This window comes from Rhinopithecus roxellana, chromosome 9, assembly GCF_007565055.1.
Source record: "Rhinopithecus roxellana isolate Shanxi Qingling chromosome 9, ASM756505v1, whole genome shotgun sequence".
Lineage (NCBI taxonomy): Eukaryota > Metazoa > Chordata > Mammalia > Primates > Cercopithecidae > Rhinopithecus > Rhinopithecus roxellana.
In genome coordinates, this window is record NC_044557.1 from 72,620,605 (window position 1) to 72,637,574 (window position 16,970).

Consider the following 16,970-nt stretch of genomic DNA (forward strand, 5'->3'; position numbering starts at 1 on the left):
CCCAAGGAGCTGGGACTACAGGCGCCCGCCACCTCGCCCGGCTAGTTTTTGTATTTTTTTTTTTTTTTTTTTTAGTAGAGACGGGGTTTCACCGTGTTGGCCAGGATGGTCTCGATCTCCTGACCTCGTGATCCGCCCGTCTCAGCCTCCCAAAGTGCTGGGATTACAGGCTTGAGCCACCGTGCCCGGCCCCAAGTAATCTTTTAAAACTTTTCGTAGAGACAACATTTTGCTGTGTTGTCCAGGCTGTTCTGAAACTCCTGGGTTCAGGTGATCCTCCCGCCTTGGCCTTCTCAGAGTGTTGGGATTACAAGCATGAACCACTGTACCTGGCCAAAATTGGTATTTGTTAAAATCATTTTTTGTGTGCTCTAAATGAGACTCAACAGCCACAAGAAGCCTTGTTGAGGCTCATTCTAGTTGCTTGATAATCATTCAAAACCTAGGGTTTTGTGTGGCTTTTGGGAGATATGCTAATTGACTCTGTTCGCAGTTAGACATTATATTAGTAAGGAGTTGGACAACTGAGTAGTAAGTGTCCAGAGAGCAAGAGACTATGGCAAAAAAGAGACATGAACAGATTCAGGAGCCCCAGGATTTACGGTGTAAGACTGGGCTTTGGTTTTTGTCTACATAAAATGAAGAGATGTAATTATCACTGCCTTCTCCTCATTTCTTTCCAGCTGTAAAATTTGTGATGTATTCATTTATTCTGCAGATGGCTACCAAACTGCAGTATATACTTCCTTCAATGCCCATTGCTGCTCTGTATGAATGCACAGAAACTAAGATGTGTGTTTCTATTTTTATCTTAGTTTTTTGAACCAGTGTTTTTGTTATTATAATTGATTTTTTTATGTATGATACATTGTATATTGTTGTTTAAAATTTTACATAAGCTTTGAATTATGTGACAAAACTTTAAGACTTTAAATGACTTTTTGTTTGTTTGTTTGTTTTTGAGACCGAGTCTCGCTCTGTTGACCAGGCTAGAGTGCAGTGGTGCAATCTCGGCTCACTGCAACCTCTACCTCCCGGGTTCAGGTGATTCCCCTGCCTCAGCCTCCCAAGTAGCTGGGATTACAGGTGCACACCACCACACCCAGCTAATTTTTGTGTTTTTAGTAGAGATGGGGATTCACCATGTTGGCCAGACTGATCTCAAACTCCTCACCTCAGGTGATCTGCCCGCCTTGGCCTCCCAGAGTGCTGGGATTACAGTCGTACAGGCATAAGCACCACGTCCAGCCTTAAATGGCTTTTAAAAAATAATTTATCCTATATCATAATGAGTACTTTTTGAAGTTTTGTACTTTATAATAAAGATTTTAACTCCAAATATTAGAATCATTTATGCAGAAGTTTTCATTTTTAAGATTTTAATTCACTTTTGTAAAGATAGATCTAAACAAAATATTTAGAGAAAATGAGAACTTTGGCAGGAGAAAAAGTAAAAGAAAGAAATGCAAAATCGGCCTGGCGTGGTGGCTCATGCCTGTAACCCCAGCACCTTGGGAGGCCAAGGCGGGTATATCACCTGAGGTCAGAGTTCTCGAGCAGCCTGGCCAACATGGTGGAACCCCATCTTAACTAAAAAAATACAAAAATTATCCAGGCTTGGTGGCAGGCGCCTATAATCCCAGCTACTTGGGGGGCCGAGGCAGGAGAATCGCTTGAACTGGAAGGCAGAGGTTGCAGTGAGCCGAGATAGCACCATTGCATTCCAGCCTGGGGGACAAAAGCGAGGCTTTGTCTCAAAAAAAAAAAAAAAAAAAAAAAAAAGAAAAGAAAAAAGAAATGCAAAATCAAAGTTGTTAAATATTCAAGACTATTAACATGTAGTCTTCTTAGCACTAGTTTTTAACTGCTTTGACATGTAATTGACATAGAATAAATGGCACATATTTAAAGTGTACAATTTAGTAAGTTTTGATGTTTGTGTACACCTGTGACACCATCACCTCAATCAAGATAGTGAACAGAGCCATGCTTAAAGATTTCCTTTTGCCTCTCTTTCCATGTTTGTATTCCTGTGTTCTTGAGCTTTCTTCTGGGCTGCAGTTAAGTTACTTGCAAATAGTTTGAACCTTTGAGTGTTTGCTACACCTGATCCAGAACAGTGTTTAGACCAGGGCTCATTACTGAAGCAAGATCCTTCTGGATACTCTATTCAGTGCCCATGAATCATGACATTTTCCAGGCTGACTGGTAGAAGAGACTGTTTCCAGCCCTGTATCAGTGGTGTGCACTGTTCCCCTTAACCCTTTCTGATGTTTCTTTCCCTGGCCTTGGGCAGTTTCCTCACCTGCTTGCACTGATCAGTACAAAACTAAGTACTCAAGGGGAACACTGCAGAGCGCCAGAGTCCTTATTCTATATTTTTCTTTCCTTGGCACTCTGTCCTATGAAGTCCAGCCTCTTTGATCATCGTGGACTTTCAGCTCTTTCTCCTGAACTCCTGAACTTGGCTCAACCTGGTTTTCCCCTTCCTGCACAGCACCCTTGAAACTGTCAAAGCAGTGAGCCAGGGTAATAAAAATGGGACTCACCTGGTTTGCTTCCCCACCTCTCAGGGGTCACTGTCCTTCATTGCCTAATGTCCCATATCTTAAGGCAGGAGGAGTAAATCTGGTCCTGTTATGTCTTTTTGGCCAGGATTAAATTATCTGCTTAATTTAATACAATTATGATAAAGATTGGTTCTTATGTCAGGATAGTATGATTTTCTTTAGAAGAACTAACCTGTAAAAGGCTGTTATTTAGTAAAAAGTTTGTGACTTAATAATATACCTTTGCTCATATGGTAATGATAGTTTAGTAGGGTTTTTTTTTTTTTTAAGCTACCATATATATTTTAATTAGGAAGACTGGCTTTGCATAGCTGAATGGTTACCACTTAAACGTTTGTTTAAAATTTTAGAATAGTAGGAGATAAAACGCTATATCTTAGGTTTTACGTGATTGAGAAATGTATTGCTCATACACTAGGGATTTGGGGACATGCTTCTCTAATTAATAAAACATAGTATTTGTTTATTTTTATTTTTATTTTATTTTATTTTTGTTTTCGAGACGGAGTCTCACTCTGTCGCCCAGGTTGGAGTGCAGTGGCACAATCTCGGCTCACTGCAACCTCCGCTTCCCAGGTTCAAGCGATTCTCCTGCCTCAGCCTCCCGAGGGGCTGGGATTACAGGCACCCACCACCATTCCCGGTTAAGTTTTGTATTTTTAGTAGAGATGGAGTTTCGCCATGTTGGCCACGCTAGTCTCGAACCTCTGACCTCAATTGATTCTCCTGCCTCAGCGTCCCAAAGTGCTGGGATTACAGACGTGAGTTACCGTGTCTGGCCAAGCCTAGTAAAGTCTTCTATCTTCCTGAAGTTTTTGTCAGATGGAATTGGTTATTACAAAATTAATACTAAATTTCTTTTTTGCATAATTCTTACAAAGTTATGCTAGCCACCACAAATGGACTTAATTCAAAATAATAATGAATTATTTACTTTGTAAGAAATCTGCTTCTTTCTTTTAAGAAGTCTTTTTTTTGAGACAGAGTATTGCTCTGTCACCCAGACAGGAGTACAGCCGTGTGATCTCTGCTCACTGCAGCCTCTACCTCCCGGGTTCCATGATTCTTTTGCCTCAGCCACCCGAGTAGCTGGGATTATCGATGTGCACCACAACACCTGGCTAATTTTTGTATTTTTAATAGAGACCAGGTTTCATCATGTTGGCCAGGGTGGTCTTGAACTCCTGACCTCAAGTGATCCACCTGCCTCAGCCTTGCAAAGTGCTGGGATTACAGGCAGGACCCACTGTGCCCAGCCTCTTTTAGGAAATCTTATAGAAGAATCTAGGATGAGAATCAGAAATTTCAGATACTCTAGTTCTCCCTGTTGACACATTTCAGTTGGATACACATCTGTTTTCCATCATTTTCAAAATAATTCTCTTTTAAAAGTTATTTTTAAAGATTAATGAGCTTTGAAACTCATTAAAAGCAGTCTAAAATACTGCTTTACAAGCTGTATTCTGCAGAAAGCTGCTGACCTGAAAACATTAGTATGTGTTGAACAGTAGAGGAATGATTCTGTGGTCAAATAACTGAAACAGTGAGTCAAAGTTAGGTGTTTTCAGTCCACCTTCATGAAATTCCTTGTGCCTAAGTGTCCAGGACAGTGTTCATGCCTCTTATTACTATAGATGTGTTACTTGCTATCATATTTATACTTTGATTTTTTTGTTTGATTTGTGGCATTTGTATGCAATGTTTTCTTTTTAAAAAAGTGTTTATTTATTTTTATTTTTGTAGAGACAGGGTCTCACTATGTTGCCCAGACTGGTCTCTCACTCCTGGGCTCAAGTGATCTTCCCACCTCAACCTCCCAAAGTGGCATGCACCACTGCTCCCAGGTGAATCCAATTGTTTTCAACAAGTTTTCACTGCATACAGTATCTCATCTCTGCTGTTACAAATCCTGTAAGGATTGGGACAAGATACAAATATCAAGTAAAGCAAGTCTATTCCAGTCCTTTAAATATTGCTTAGTTAGAATTTTGTGGCAAGATTTAACACATAAACATTAAGCCTGGAACCAAATGTTAAAGAAAGATAACATTTATTTAATATTAAATACTGTGTTAGTTGCTTTATATTGATGCTTGAAGGTAGATGGTATTACTGAGGTTTGCAGAGGTTAAAAAAGCTAGTAAGTGATAAGAGTTGGGATTCAGTTTCTTGTCCTTTTGATTTCAAAAGAGACGTTTTGCCCTGCATATTGTCTGTGGAAGAAGTAGTGTCATGAAAAATGAAAGATTAAATTAATGTTTCAAATTTTGGTGAAATCAGATATGGCCAAAAGAAAGTTTCTTGATTACATGTTAATTTATCCCTCATCTATTGGGAGGACTAGGGACAATGGTCCCATTTTAAGTCTAAAATTCTTAATGGCTTTAGGGTTTGAGTTACTTTCAGAGCTTTACTTTTACTTCTGAGTTCTTGAGACTTTTAAAACTTTGCATGGCCGGGCGCGGTGGCTCAAGCCTGTAATCCCAGCACTTTGGGAGGCTGAGACGGGCGGATCACGAGGTCAGGAGATCGAGACCATCCTGGCTAACACTGTGAAACCCCGTCTCTACTAAAAAATACAAAAAACTAGCCGGGTGAGGTGGCGGGCGCCTGTAGTCCCAGCTACTAGGGAGGCTGAGGCAGGAGAATGGCGTAAACCCGGGAGGCGGAGTTTGCAGTGAGCTGAGATCCGGCCACTGCACTCCAGCCCGGGCGACAGAGCGAGACTCGGTCTCGAAAAAAAAAAAAAAAAAAAAAACTTTGCATTTATTGTGGTACATTTTTGTTTTACTTAGTAAACTTACTTTAAAAATTAAAATACATTATTTAAAATATTAAATAAATAAATAATTAAAATAAATAAATTAAAAAATTAAAAATATTTGCCTGTGCCTACTCTGTGACAGGCATTGCGCTAAGGCCTTTGGCATGACCTAATTAAGGATATAGATTCTTTTTTTATTTTTTATTTTTTTTTTTTACTCTCAGGATATGCTTAAGGATATATATTCTTAAGACATCATTTTTAATTACCCAAATATTACCACAATTATTATAAACATTGCTCTGACCCTTGTTTATTAGTCTCTTGATTTCTCTAAACTTTCACTTTCATTTCTTCAGAGCCAAATCACTCACTCGCCACCCCATAATGAGTAGCTCTTGATACTCTAAAAGAGGCCATATCCATTTTACTTCTGTCTGCATCTTGTGGAATATTATATAAAACAGTAAGAAATTTTATTCATAATTAGTAAGTTTAGCTTGGCCTCAGTTATAGTATGTTTCATTGTTTATCCTTCTGTATTTGAAGCAAACATAGAGGGGATGTAAATTTAATAATTTATACAGTGTGCTCCGGTCCCTGACTGTTTACCTCAGCCTCAAACTTGTAGTCTTGGATTACATACAGTACTGCTTTCTCCAAGGCCTTTGCTCGTGTGTTCTTCCCACTATGCAGTTTCTGTAAATAACTTCCTATTTTGTTTTTTAATGTCTACTTACTCTTTGTTTCAGTACGGGTATCACGTGTGGGACCGTCTTTGCTTTCTGTCTTTCCACTTTGTCCACTCTGCCACAGCATGTGTCAGGATCTCTTCCTTATTTTCATGACACCCTAGATATCTCTGTCATTGCTTTTACTGCATTAAATTTTTTATTTGATATGTTTTTGTCATGAGAATGAGCTTCTGCAAGGAATTATCATTTCTTTTTTATCTTTTATTTTCATTGTGTAGCACAATATTAGCGAACAATAGAAGTCTGGTACATATTTGATGAATGCACAATAAATGGCATTGATTTTTATGTTTATGATTTTAAAAACTTTAGAATACAACTTTTAATTGTTTTACTTATTATACAGTATTTCAGGACTGTATTATTCTTGTGAAAGACTCATGGGTAGATATTCTCTTAAAATTGTGAAAAAGTTGTCAGAAGCCATATTTATATAATGATATTCAAAGGCTATGCCATGGTGAGATTTTTTTCCCCCTAATCTCCACCATTCCTCCACCTCTTAGGATACAGATCTTATGAATGAGACAGAGTAAAGGACTTTAAGTTGGATAAAGATTAGGATTCCCTGCTGGCTAGTAATTATCAGAATCTGGATGGTTATTTATTTGGATGAAACGGTGCATACATTGTGTGCATCAAAAGTAAAGCATATGTGATTGTTAGAGGAATGTTTGAATTCCCCAGTGGGATGTCATAGGGTATGTTTATAAACTCTCACTAAGCAGTAGTTCTACAATGGAATTTCTCTGGCATTGAGATAATAATTTGCACAGTCAAATTACCTTCTTTACAAAACCCCAAGGAATCATGAGGGCCTAATCCTTTATTAATGTCAACCCACAGGCTGCAAGAAAGCGTAAGATTGCCATTCGAAAAGCCCAGGGGAAAAATGTGGAGGCCATTCGGGAACTGAATGAGTATCTGGAACAGTGAGTGTTTTACAAGAGGATCGTGTTTTGTTATTCTGATAAATCTTTTTTAATTAAAATGGAATTTGCATTTGATTTTCCTGTTTGTCTTCATGCTGTTCATTTGCAGAATATCCACACACTTACTTTTTTTTTCTTTTCCTCTCACCAGATTTGTTGGAGACCAAGAAGCCTGGCATGAACTTGCAGAACTTTACATCAATGAACATGAGTAAGTTATTAAACACACTTAACATTTTGTTGAGTGCAGTTTTCATCACTGTAAGTTCAGAAAGCACTGTGGTTTCCAGAGGATTGGTGAGAAGGTGTGAATCATGTAGTTTGAAATGAAAAACAAAACAAATCAACAATTAAATGAAAACAAATCAATAATTTGCTGGTCATAATATGTGAATAGCTTTAACTAGGTCATTTGTGTTTTGCCATATTGTTTATGTTTAGGAAATAAGTTTTTCTTTCAAATATAGATGGCATTCTTTGGAAGTAAAAAGGCCTGCATTTGCTAAGCTAAGTTTATTTTTGGTGAATCAAAATTGTGAATTTTTAGAGTTCAGATTGTTCTGATAATACAAAGAGTATTATACTCCCTGCTGTTTGAAAATTCTGTCAATTGTATGCATGTATTAGCCTTAGTACTAAGAGAATCAACTCTTCCAAAGTAGAAGCATTCTGTTGCCTGGGTAAAAAACTGAGAATAATCAAGAATGTTGAATGCTGTAGGATCTTGCTTATTGGATGTTTAATGTTTTTGTTAGCTTTTTTATTGCTGTAGTGACAGGAGGAAATCCCAGTGTGAGAGGATTAGTCCAGAGTCTTAGTGCAAGTTTGCTAATATTACAGCATTAATGCTAACCTCCATCTAGAGGCATGTTTTTTATTTTTTTTCTTAGTGCTTCTGAATCTGAAGTATATGACATTGCTTCTTTTCTTTCTTTTTTGACAGAATAGAATCAGATTGTTATGCACGTTTTCTTGTGCATGAATATTTAACCTTGTTCTCATACTACAAACAACTGATGAGAAATAGAATGAAGACATTTGTCTGTTGTCTGTGGTCTATATATATAATGTGATAGAGAGGATTGAAGTAGTCTATTTGCATAAGTGTAAGAAAAGTGGGAGCTAAAATAAAAGTAATAGCCATGATTTAATGAATGTGTACTGTATTCTGGGAACTATTTTTGAAGTTCTCTGCTATAGTCTGAAACAGATACTCTGATTTTGATTAGGAAATTATTTCCTGAATCACATTCAGTATAGATGATATGCTTGTTTTTACACATATGTAAACATACTTATGATTTCTTATGCATGTGAGACAGTGTATAATACTTATATTTAAATACATGAAATTGAATTTTTAGAATATAGTGAAAATAATTAGCATTAATTTTATTTTGTTTCTAAAACAGTTGATAGTCATTTAATATTTTTTTGTACTTTTTAAAACTTTTCTGACTGAAAGCATTTTTAAACATTTCAAATTAACAAGGATTTTTTTTTCAAGTTAAAGGAATACCTAATGCAGAAAATTTGAGAAACACAATAAAGCATAAAGACCAAGACAAAAATTACATGTAATTCCAGCATCCTAAGTTAACTGTAGTTTGATTTTTGTCCTTCCTTGGCTTTTAAAACAAAAGCCCAAAATAAAACTATCTTTCGTAGTTTATGCTTTCCCTTATATTTTGTCAAAAATTTCTTGTCACTATAACAATCTGCAGTGTGTTTTGAATGGTTTTATATTATTTCATCTTACCAGTTTACCCTAGTATTTTTAACCAGTTTCCTAAGGAGATATAAAGGTTGTTTTATATTTTTATGTGTAATGCTGTAGTGATCATGTTTATTTTGTTTCCTTGAGTTAAATTCTTTGAACTAAAATTGCTTGATTAAATAAGAGGTACATTTTCTGTGGTTTTGATATATAGTTCCTGATTGTTCCCTAGAATGTTAACATCAGTTTACTAGCACACCAGCATTTACTAGAGTCCCTTAACAATATTGGATACTGTGATTCTTTTTTAATCTTTACAAGTTTGATAGGTGAAATTGGTTCTACCTTTTTAGTTCATTTTTAAGAGCTCTTTTTGTAAAGGAGAGTAACCATATGTCAAAAGTATATCCTTGTTATATGCTTTTTAAATACTGACTTCTTAAAATTATAGAAACTTTACATTTTTAGAAAATCAGATTCATCAGTTTTTAACATTATCATGTCTGCTATCCTTTAATAGCTTAAAATATATATCACCTTTTTTCCCCTACTTCGTTTGCAATTTTATTTTTTTGCATGATTTCTAATATTTATTTCATCATCAAATTTAGGTTATACCTTATTTTTAACCTACCATTAAATTTATTTATTTGTTTCACCATGTGGCACCACGTTCAGTTTTGCTTTGTTTTGAATCTAAAGAGTTTATTGAAATAGAGGTGAATGTACACTTAAGAGAAATGAACTGAGAAATCTCAAAAAATCAAGAAATATGAAGATGTAGGAGCACCTGAAAAAATTTTTTTAGAGGAAATGATAATTATGGTCAGCCTACCCTTTTATCTAGTATCACGAAAGTCTTTTTGGTCTTGAAGGTAGTTACAAAATGACCATTTATTTTTTCTAATTGAACACGTAGAAGAAATATTTATGTTTAGGTGAGTGGAAATACATATCTACAGATTTTTTGAAACTGAAAATTACTGTCAGTTCACATGATTCATTTGACATGTTTGAGCAAGTCATTATAGAAGGAGTTTTTGGTGGAATGTTAAACAATCGTAGGATATCAGTTTTAGCACCAGTCTCCTGGACACAGTGGCAAAAATGTAGCAGTTTTGAAAATGTTAGATATATGCAACATTTGATATTCTTTTCTGCGTATGAACAGTTATAGGCTTTTTTAAGTATAATAGGTCACAGGCAGCTTTGGTAGCCTAGATCTTGAACTATTTTTTTTCTTTAAGAGACAGAGCCTTACAACATTTCCCAGACTAGACTTGAGCTCCTGGGCTCAAGTGCTCTTCCCATCTCAGCCTCTTGTGTAATTGGCACTACAGGTGTGTCACTATGCCCAGTTCTGGAATTTTTAACTCCAAATAAATATCTGTAGTATAATTTTCATATAGCCCTATTTAATGTTTTTATAGAGAGAAAAAGGTATATAGAATTATGCCATATAACCGTTTTATATTTTTAAGTTACTTTTATAAGTGCGTTTCTGATTTATAAATTATAGTTTGTTTTTAGTTATTCCAGGGGTGTATGTTACACCCATTGACCATATTGAGACTCTTGTTCTAAAGTTTTAAAACTACAGTTATTTTTTTTTGTGTCAGCACTACCAATATGTATTATAGGTTAAGTATCCATAACCTGAAAATCTGAAATCAACAATACTCCAAAATCTGAAACTTTCTGAGTGGCAACATGATGCTCAAAGGAAATGCTCATTGGAGCATTTTGGATTTGTAATTTTTGGGTTAGAGATGTTCAACCAGTAAGATAATGCAGATATTTTAAAATCTGAAAAATTCTGAAATCTGAAACATTTCTGGTCCCAAGCATTTTGGTTAAGGGATACTCAACCTTTGTGAGCAAAAATACATTCACATTATGAAAGACAAAATTTTTTTACTCGATTTGTAATTGAAACTAGATACTATACAGCAAGGAACAGTTTAGTATAATACATTAATTATGATTGTGATTATAGTTCCTTTTCATAGGTCCAGCCTTTTAAAATTCCATATCAAAGGGAATTACCACAATTCTATAAGGAAAAATCGTGATGTTGGTAAAGTAACACACAGTACCAAATACTGTAACCTTTAGTTATATATACTTTTGTAAGGAAGAGAGGAAACTTTATTTAGTTCTAGTACTGACTCTAACATTGTAATAACAATTGTTATTCTGTTTTAAGTAGATTCAAATTATTTTCACTTCTCTATTCTTAGTCTTGTTGAGTCACTGTATATAATGAATTAACTTCTCTATGCACCTAGAATAGTACTGGCTATGTATTATTCCTGACAAGATTGAGGAAATAGTCACTTTTTGTGTGGCCTAACAATGGCCTAGAAAAGCTGGACTAGACCATCTCTTGAGCTCCTCCTAGCTCTAATTTTATTTAATTCTATATTTTATCCACAAAATTAGTTTGATACCATACTTTGTAAAATTGGGGGAAGGAATCCTTTTCTCATATGTGATACTAATTGAGTTTTGATAAAATATCTTGGTATTCATTTTACCCTAAGAACTACTACTACCTGCCCATTTTACCTTGCTTTATGCACCAGTGTCACAGTTGTGCTCAGCCCATTTAAATCTCTAAGAACTTTTATTCTTAGTCTCAATATGAATTTTTGGTATCATACTTTATAATTAAAGGAACACATTTAGAAGAGAACTGTCTTTTGATAAAGTGTTTTAAGGTAGAGACAAATTTTCCCTTTTCTTTTAGAGTGATAAATAGATATTAAGTAGGTAATCATAATACATTTGTTTTAGACATTTATTTAGTCATTTGTTCAGTCTTACTAAATACCTATCATGTGTCAAGAACCAATGCTAGGTTTTGAATTTAAACATGGAAAGGGCTAAACAGCTGCATGATCTTAGATGAGAGTATATATATATGGTCCTTCATAAATCTAAAATGCTGTAATTATTAGGTAATCTGCAGGGTGTATTTTTTTCCTCAGTCCCTTTGGGTGTGACTGCTGTACACATTTTCATGTTACCATTGACATCTTCAGTTTTTCAATGTTATGTGTAATGCATATAAACAGCATATGTAGTGGTTAAAGAGTACAAGCTGTCTGGAGTGGCACAGCCTGGGATTCAGTTTACAGCTCTGTGCCTCAGTAATCTCAGCTCTAGCATGGTGATAATAATTTCCTTCTTCCTAGGATTTTGGTAGGATTAAATGAGTTAATATATGTAACACACGTAGAAAATGCATGACACCTAATAAGCAATTACTAAAAGTTAGCTTATACTTGTGTGAAACAGGAAAATAATTTTTAAAAGTATATCAGGCATTAGTGTAAAGGTAGATACTTTTGTATGTTGGTAACAAATGCCAAAAATAACTTTAGGTAACCTCTTTTTGTTGGGTAGTGTCATCACTTCCTCACTGGGAAAAAATCTTGTAACACCTGTGTTCATTAGGATTTCCTGTAGATAGTGAGGATAGGCACATGGCATTAAACATTTAAAATATATTTAGTGAATTATAGTCACATGCTTTAAAATGTTTTTCCAGAGCTCTTTCTGGCAGTTCTCTTTCCTTAGGTTTTCAGCAAGATTTTTGTTTATTCTACCACAAGATTAAATGGTAGTACAGTGTATATCAAAACCAACTTGATCTATTTTTCATGGGCTTAGAAATTTATAACTTCATTATAATTTGATATTTGACAGTAAACTTAAGTAATGAGAGAAATCTTTGTAATAGAATATGTTGGTAAATACATGCCTGTGAAGAATTTTTAGTGAGTAGAGAATATTTAATAAAGTATTTATTTTCTCCTTACACATTAGCTGTTTGAATATTTTTTAAAATGATCAGCGAGCTTCCAGAAGTTGTTCTGTATACAACTTGATCCAAGGTCTTGAAGCCTTTCTTATTAGTAATGATGAGATGTAGTAGGAGTGAACCAATTTTTAAAATGCAGTATCTATTGATTGTTTACAGGCTGCTTTAAGATGCCTGTGTTTATTGATTTCATGATAAAATTTAATGTCATTGATATTTATGAATTTCAGATGACAAATACTTTATTAATAAAGCTATGTAAATTATTTGTGAATAAATTGTTTAATATCACTAACGTTGTTTTTAAATTATTTCAAGGTTTAACTAAAATAAAAATTTGTGACTTTTAAAATTAATTTTTCCTCTTGATGTGTTTTTAGCTATGCAAAAGCAGCCTTTTGTTTAGAGGAACTAATGATGACTAATCCACACAACCACTTATACTGTCAGCAGTATGCTGAAGTAAGTGTTTTCAGAACAATGGCTTGTAATTTTATTTTGGTTACTATTCGGTATTATTATGGAACTAAGAATATTTCCTTCATGTTAAGCAAGTATATATTTAAAACATCTGATGAACATTACATTGTGGGAATAAAAGTTTAAAATTTTTAACATTGCAGTGGTAATACTGACTTCAATTAAGACATACTTAAAACAGTGAAATTCCTTGTATTTTTATATTTGTGTACTATTTTCTTTCCTAATTATAAGTTATATCACATTTGCCACCACTTAATGGCTTCTGAGACATTTATAGTGATTATGATTGTTAAATCCATATTCTGGGAAATTTGTATTAAAGCCAGTTGGGACATAGGAAGTGTTTATTTAATTTGCATACTGTTAAGAATAGCAGTACAATTGAGTGCTATAAGGCTAGAAGAGATTCATTATTAAAGAATGTCCGTACAGATTATGAAAGGACAATTCAATATTTAAGTCCACATTTATAATGCCAGTAATAGAAAATACAATGTGAAGTGAAGCATTTGTGAGGCAGCTGAAATAGAAATTATTCTGGCTTTTTATTGTGGCAGCATTCTTGTTTTAAAAACTACTCAATCATCTCAATGTTCGTAGAACAGAATAGCTTTTTGGGGGAAGGTTATGTTTGAAATTTTAGATTAGCTTTAAAAACCTTTAGGTGAATTCTTTTAACATCTTGTATTTGTTTTTAGAGAGAATATCTGTTTCGATTACTTAATGCCTGTGGTATGATGAAACCATGCTATATTTCAAAGTAGTAAAATAAACAGTTTTCAGCACTTTGCAATTTTTAACAGGTTAAATATACCCAAGGTGGACTTGAAAACCTCGAACTTTCAAGAAAGTATTTTGCACAGGCGTTGAAACTGAACAACAGAAATATGAGAGCTTTGTTTGGGCTTTATATGGTGAGTGGAGGTGCATGTTTAATGTTATTTTTAAAAATCTGTCACTTAAAATCCATTCAACTATCCCCTCCCATCACTCCTCTCCTGTTTTTTGTATTTTATTAATAAGCATATGATTTTTTTCTGTAATTAATTCTGAGCAATAGCTTGTAAGCCAGTTTTATTTTTGAATGTTAATACAGCCTAGCTGTTTGACTTTTTTTGTTGTAAACTATCTTTTATCGTATCAGAATTGAAATCTGCCCTTATAAAATTAAATCGTAACAGGAAAAAAAACATATGATTTCTTGTTTTGATATTCTTGGGTTTATGCCCAACATTATTGTATTTCTTTCCTAAATTATAGTTGTATGATGTATTTTTAAACTATGCCAATAAAAGACATTAGAAATAAAATCCCTAATATATCAAATTAAAACATTTTTATGGTGTAGAAAAACAGTTTGGAAATTGTGGCAAGTATGTAATGATCTCTTGTTTAGGTATGCCAAATGCAGAGTTTAGAAAAGTCAATTAATAAGAGTATGGGAAATGGAGGAATAATTTGCTGACCTTTAAGACATGTATATAAAATGAGCACCTCTCTACAATAAGAAAGGCTGGGAAAAATAAATTTTAATATGTCAGTTAGTTCTTTGAATTTTTTATTTATCCTGTTCTTTTGACAGACTTCTTGATAAATGTCTTCTAGTTGCAGCTCAATGAAAAAGAACTAATTGAAGAAATGGAGATAGGAAGACATAAAAATGAAATAATTTTTAAAAAGGAATGGCAAAATATGATTGGAAAATGGTTCAAATGTATTTCAAGAAAATTTTCCTGGATTCTAGCAAAGCTAATTGCAATGGCTTGAAAATATACTATAGTAGAAGTATCTCTTTATCAAATAAATACTAATTTTAAAAACTATATAATATACAACATATTATCAATAGTTTATACATAGCACTTTATGTGCTGGGCATTGTTCTGACCTGTAGTTTTTATTTTAAATCAATACATCCTCACATCAAGTATTTGAGTAGGGGCTCTCAATACTATTCTCAGGTGGTGAAACTGAGACACGGATTTAATTAATTTGCCCAAAGATGGGCACAGAGCTCCTAAATGATTGAGTTGGGTTTCCAGCCCAGGAAGTTAACTCCATAGTTTTTCTCGTAACCACTGCATCTACTAAAATTCATAAGAAGAAGGTAACATTAAAGTCATAGAGGTATAAACGTCAGATTTGGGGATATAGATTCTTCACTGGCAGAGACGGAGACATAGGTGAAAGAGGGTATAGCACAGGCTGGCATAAAACAAACGCTTAACCTTTTTTTTGAATCACATGGTCAGATTCTTTTAAGAGTAAAATATATTTAAGAATAGGATTAAAATTATATCTTACTCTTCACAGTAATATATACATTTAATAATTAGCATATGATTTTGGGGTTTTATGGATTCTTTCACAGATCCCAGATTAAGAACTGCTCATTTAAATACATTTTTAAAAAGGAGAGGGTGGATCAAATTGCAGGGACTAATTGGTTCTCTGAAACACAGTTTGAAAACTCATGGTATAGTGAAAAGAGAAATGGATTAGAGATAAAGATCTTCTTTATTTCAAAGACCCATTATTTTGCTTTGGTCAAGTTAAATCTCTCCTATTGGACTTAAATTTCTTTTATCTATTAATGTAGGATGTCAGGCTAAATTATTTTTGAGTTTCCTTTTTCTGTAAATATTCAATGATTATGTGATTCTGACATAGGCAAGCTTATGTAATTCAATAACAAGAAATAACACCAGTAATATCCTACAGTGGTAAAGTGCTTTTGGTTTATAAAGTGTTCTTCTATAGCTTCTTTATTTAAACAATACGGAGTTTTACCTTTAAGAGCTGTTACAGATACATAATTAAATAATTTTAGGTATTATTTAAAATATATTTTCCCTTCCCACTATTTTGGATTTATACTATATTTTAAAATGTATTTTCATTTTTAAGCACTAATATTCAATTTTGTGTTTATATTAAAAATTATTTTGGTACAGTTTTTAAAAATTCTTTATTATCATCCCATTGCAACCATGTCCCTTATGTTTTTGATTATCTTGACTAGCAAAAAAGGAATTTTGCTTTTGATGTTATTGTTTGTTTGTTTTTAGTCGGCAAGTCATATTGCTTCTAATCCAAAAGCAAGTGCAAAAACGAAAAAGGACAACATGAAATATGCTAGTTGGGCAGCTAGTCAAATAAACAGAGCTTATCAGGTTAGTATTTATTGATCATTTTGCTATGTAGGTCAGTTAATGTATTTCTTAGTTTTGTTTCTACAGACTACAAAGTCAGATGTCTAGCATTGGACTTATATGCCTTTAGGGCTTTATGAAATGTGTTTTGTGTAGAATTAATTTGTGGTTTTTTTTGTTTTTTTTTTTTTTTTCTTTTTTCTGAGACAGAGTCTCACACTGTTCCCCGGGCTGGAGTGAAGTGGTGCAATCTCGGTTCACTGCAACCTCCACCTCCCAGGTTCAAGTGATTCTCCTGCCTCAGCCTCCCAAATAGCTGGGATTACAGGCGCCTGCCACCATGATCAGCTAATTATTTTTATTTTTATTTTTAGTAGAGAGGGGGTTTCACTATGTTGGCCAGGCTGATCTTGAACACCTGACCTCGTGATCCACCCGCCTCAGTCTCCCTAAGTGCTGGGATTAATATGTGGTTTTAAGACTACCTTTTTATCCCCTCAAGAGGAATCTATTAGTATTATTATTTCATAATTAACCTTACAATCTAGAAATCTCAGTGGTTCTGCGTTTGGCAAACACAGACTAATTCTGAAAACTCAGGATAAATAAATTATGTCGCATTTCTTTTAATCATAGGTATCTCAAGAAATAGAAAAGAAGGAAGAAAAGCCTTAAAGTAAACTAATCAAACTGCGTAACAGAGTTTGTGCAGTCTGCTTATACTTCAAATCTTTTACTGAAACTTCTCCATTTGTATCTTCGTTTTCTAAA

The 16,970-nt window shown here is 34.0% G+C and overlaps 1 protein-coding gene across 2 annotated transcripts in view; it reads left to right on the top strand.

The window, feature by feature from the left end:
- The window catches only part of EMC2 (ER membrane protein complex subunit 2), a 52,309-nt gene that overhangs the window by 27,830 nt on the left and 7,509 nt on the right, over positions 1-16,970 (top strand). The window contains exons 6-10 of one of the 2 annotated variants that reach the window (XM_010370810.2): positions 6,936-7,021; positions 7,173-7,232; positions 12,945-13,026; positions 13,851-13,961; positions 16,116-16,220. In XM_010370810.2, coding sequence (XP_010369112.1) covers positions 6,936-7,021; positions 7,173-7,232; positions 12,945-13,026; positions 13,851-13,961; positions 16,116-16,220 — 444 coding nt within the window. Of the gene's footprint in view, positions 1-6,935; positions 7,022-7,172; positions 7,233-7,964; positions 8,110-12,944; positions 13,027-13,850; positions 13,962-16,115; positions 16,221-16,970 lie in introns of those variants that run through there. The other variant, XM_030937928.1, reaches the window with a different exon arrangement.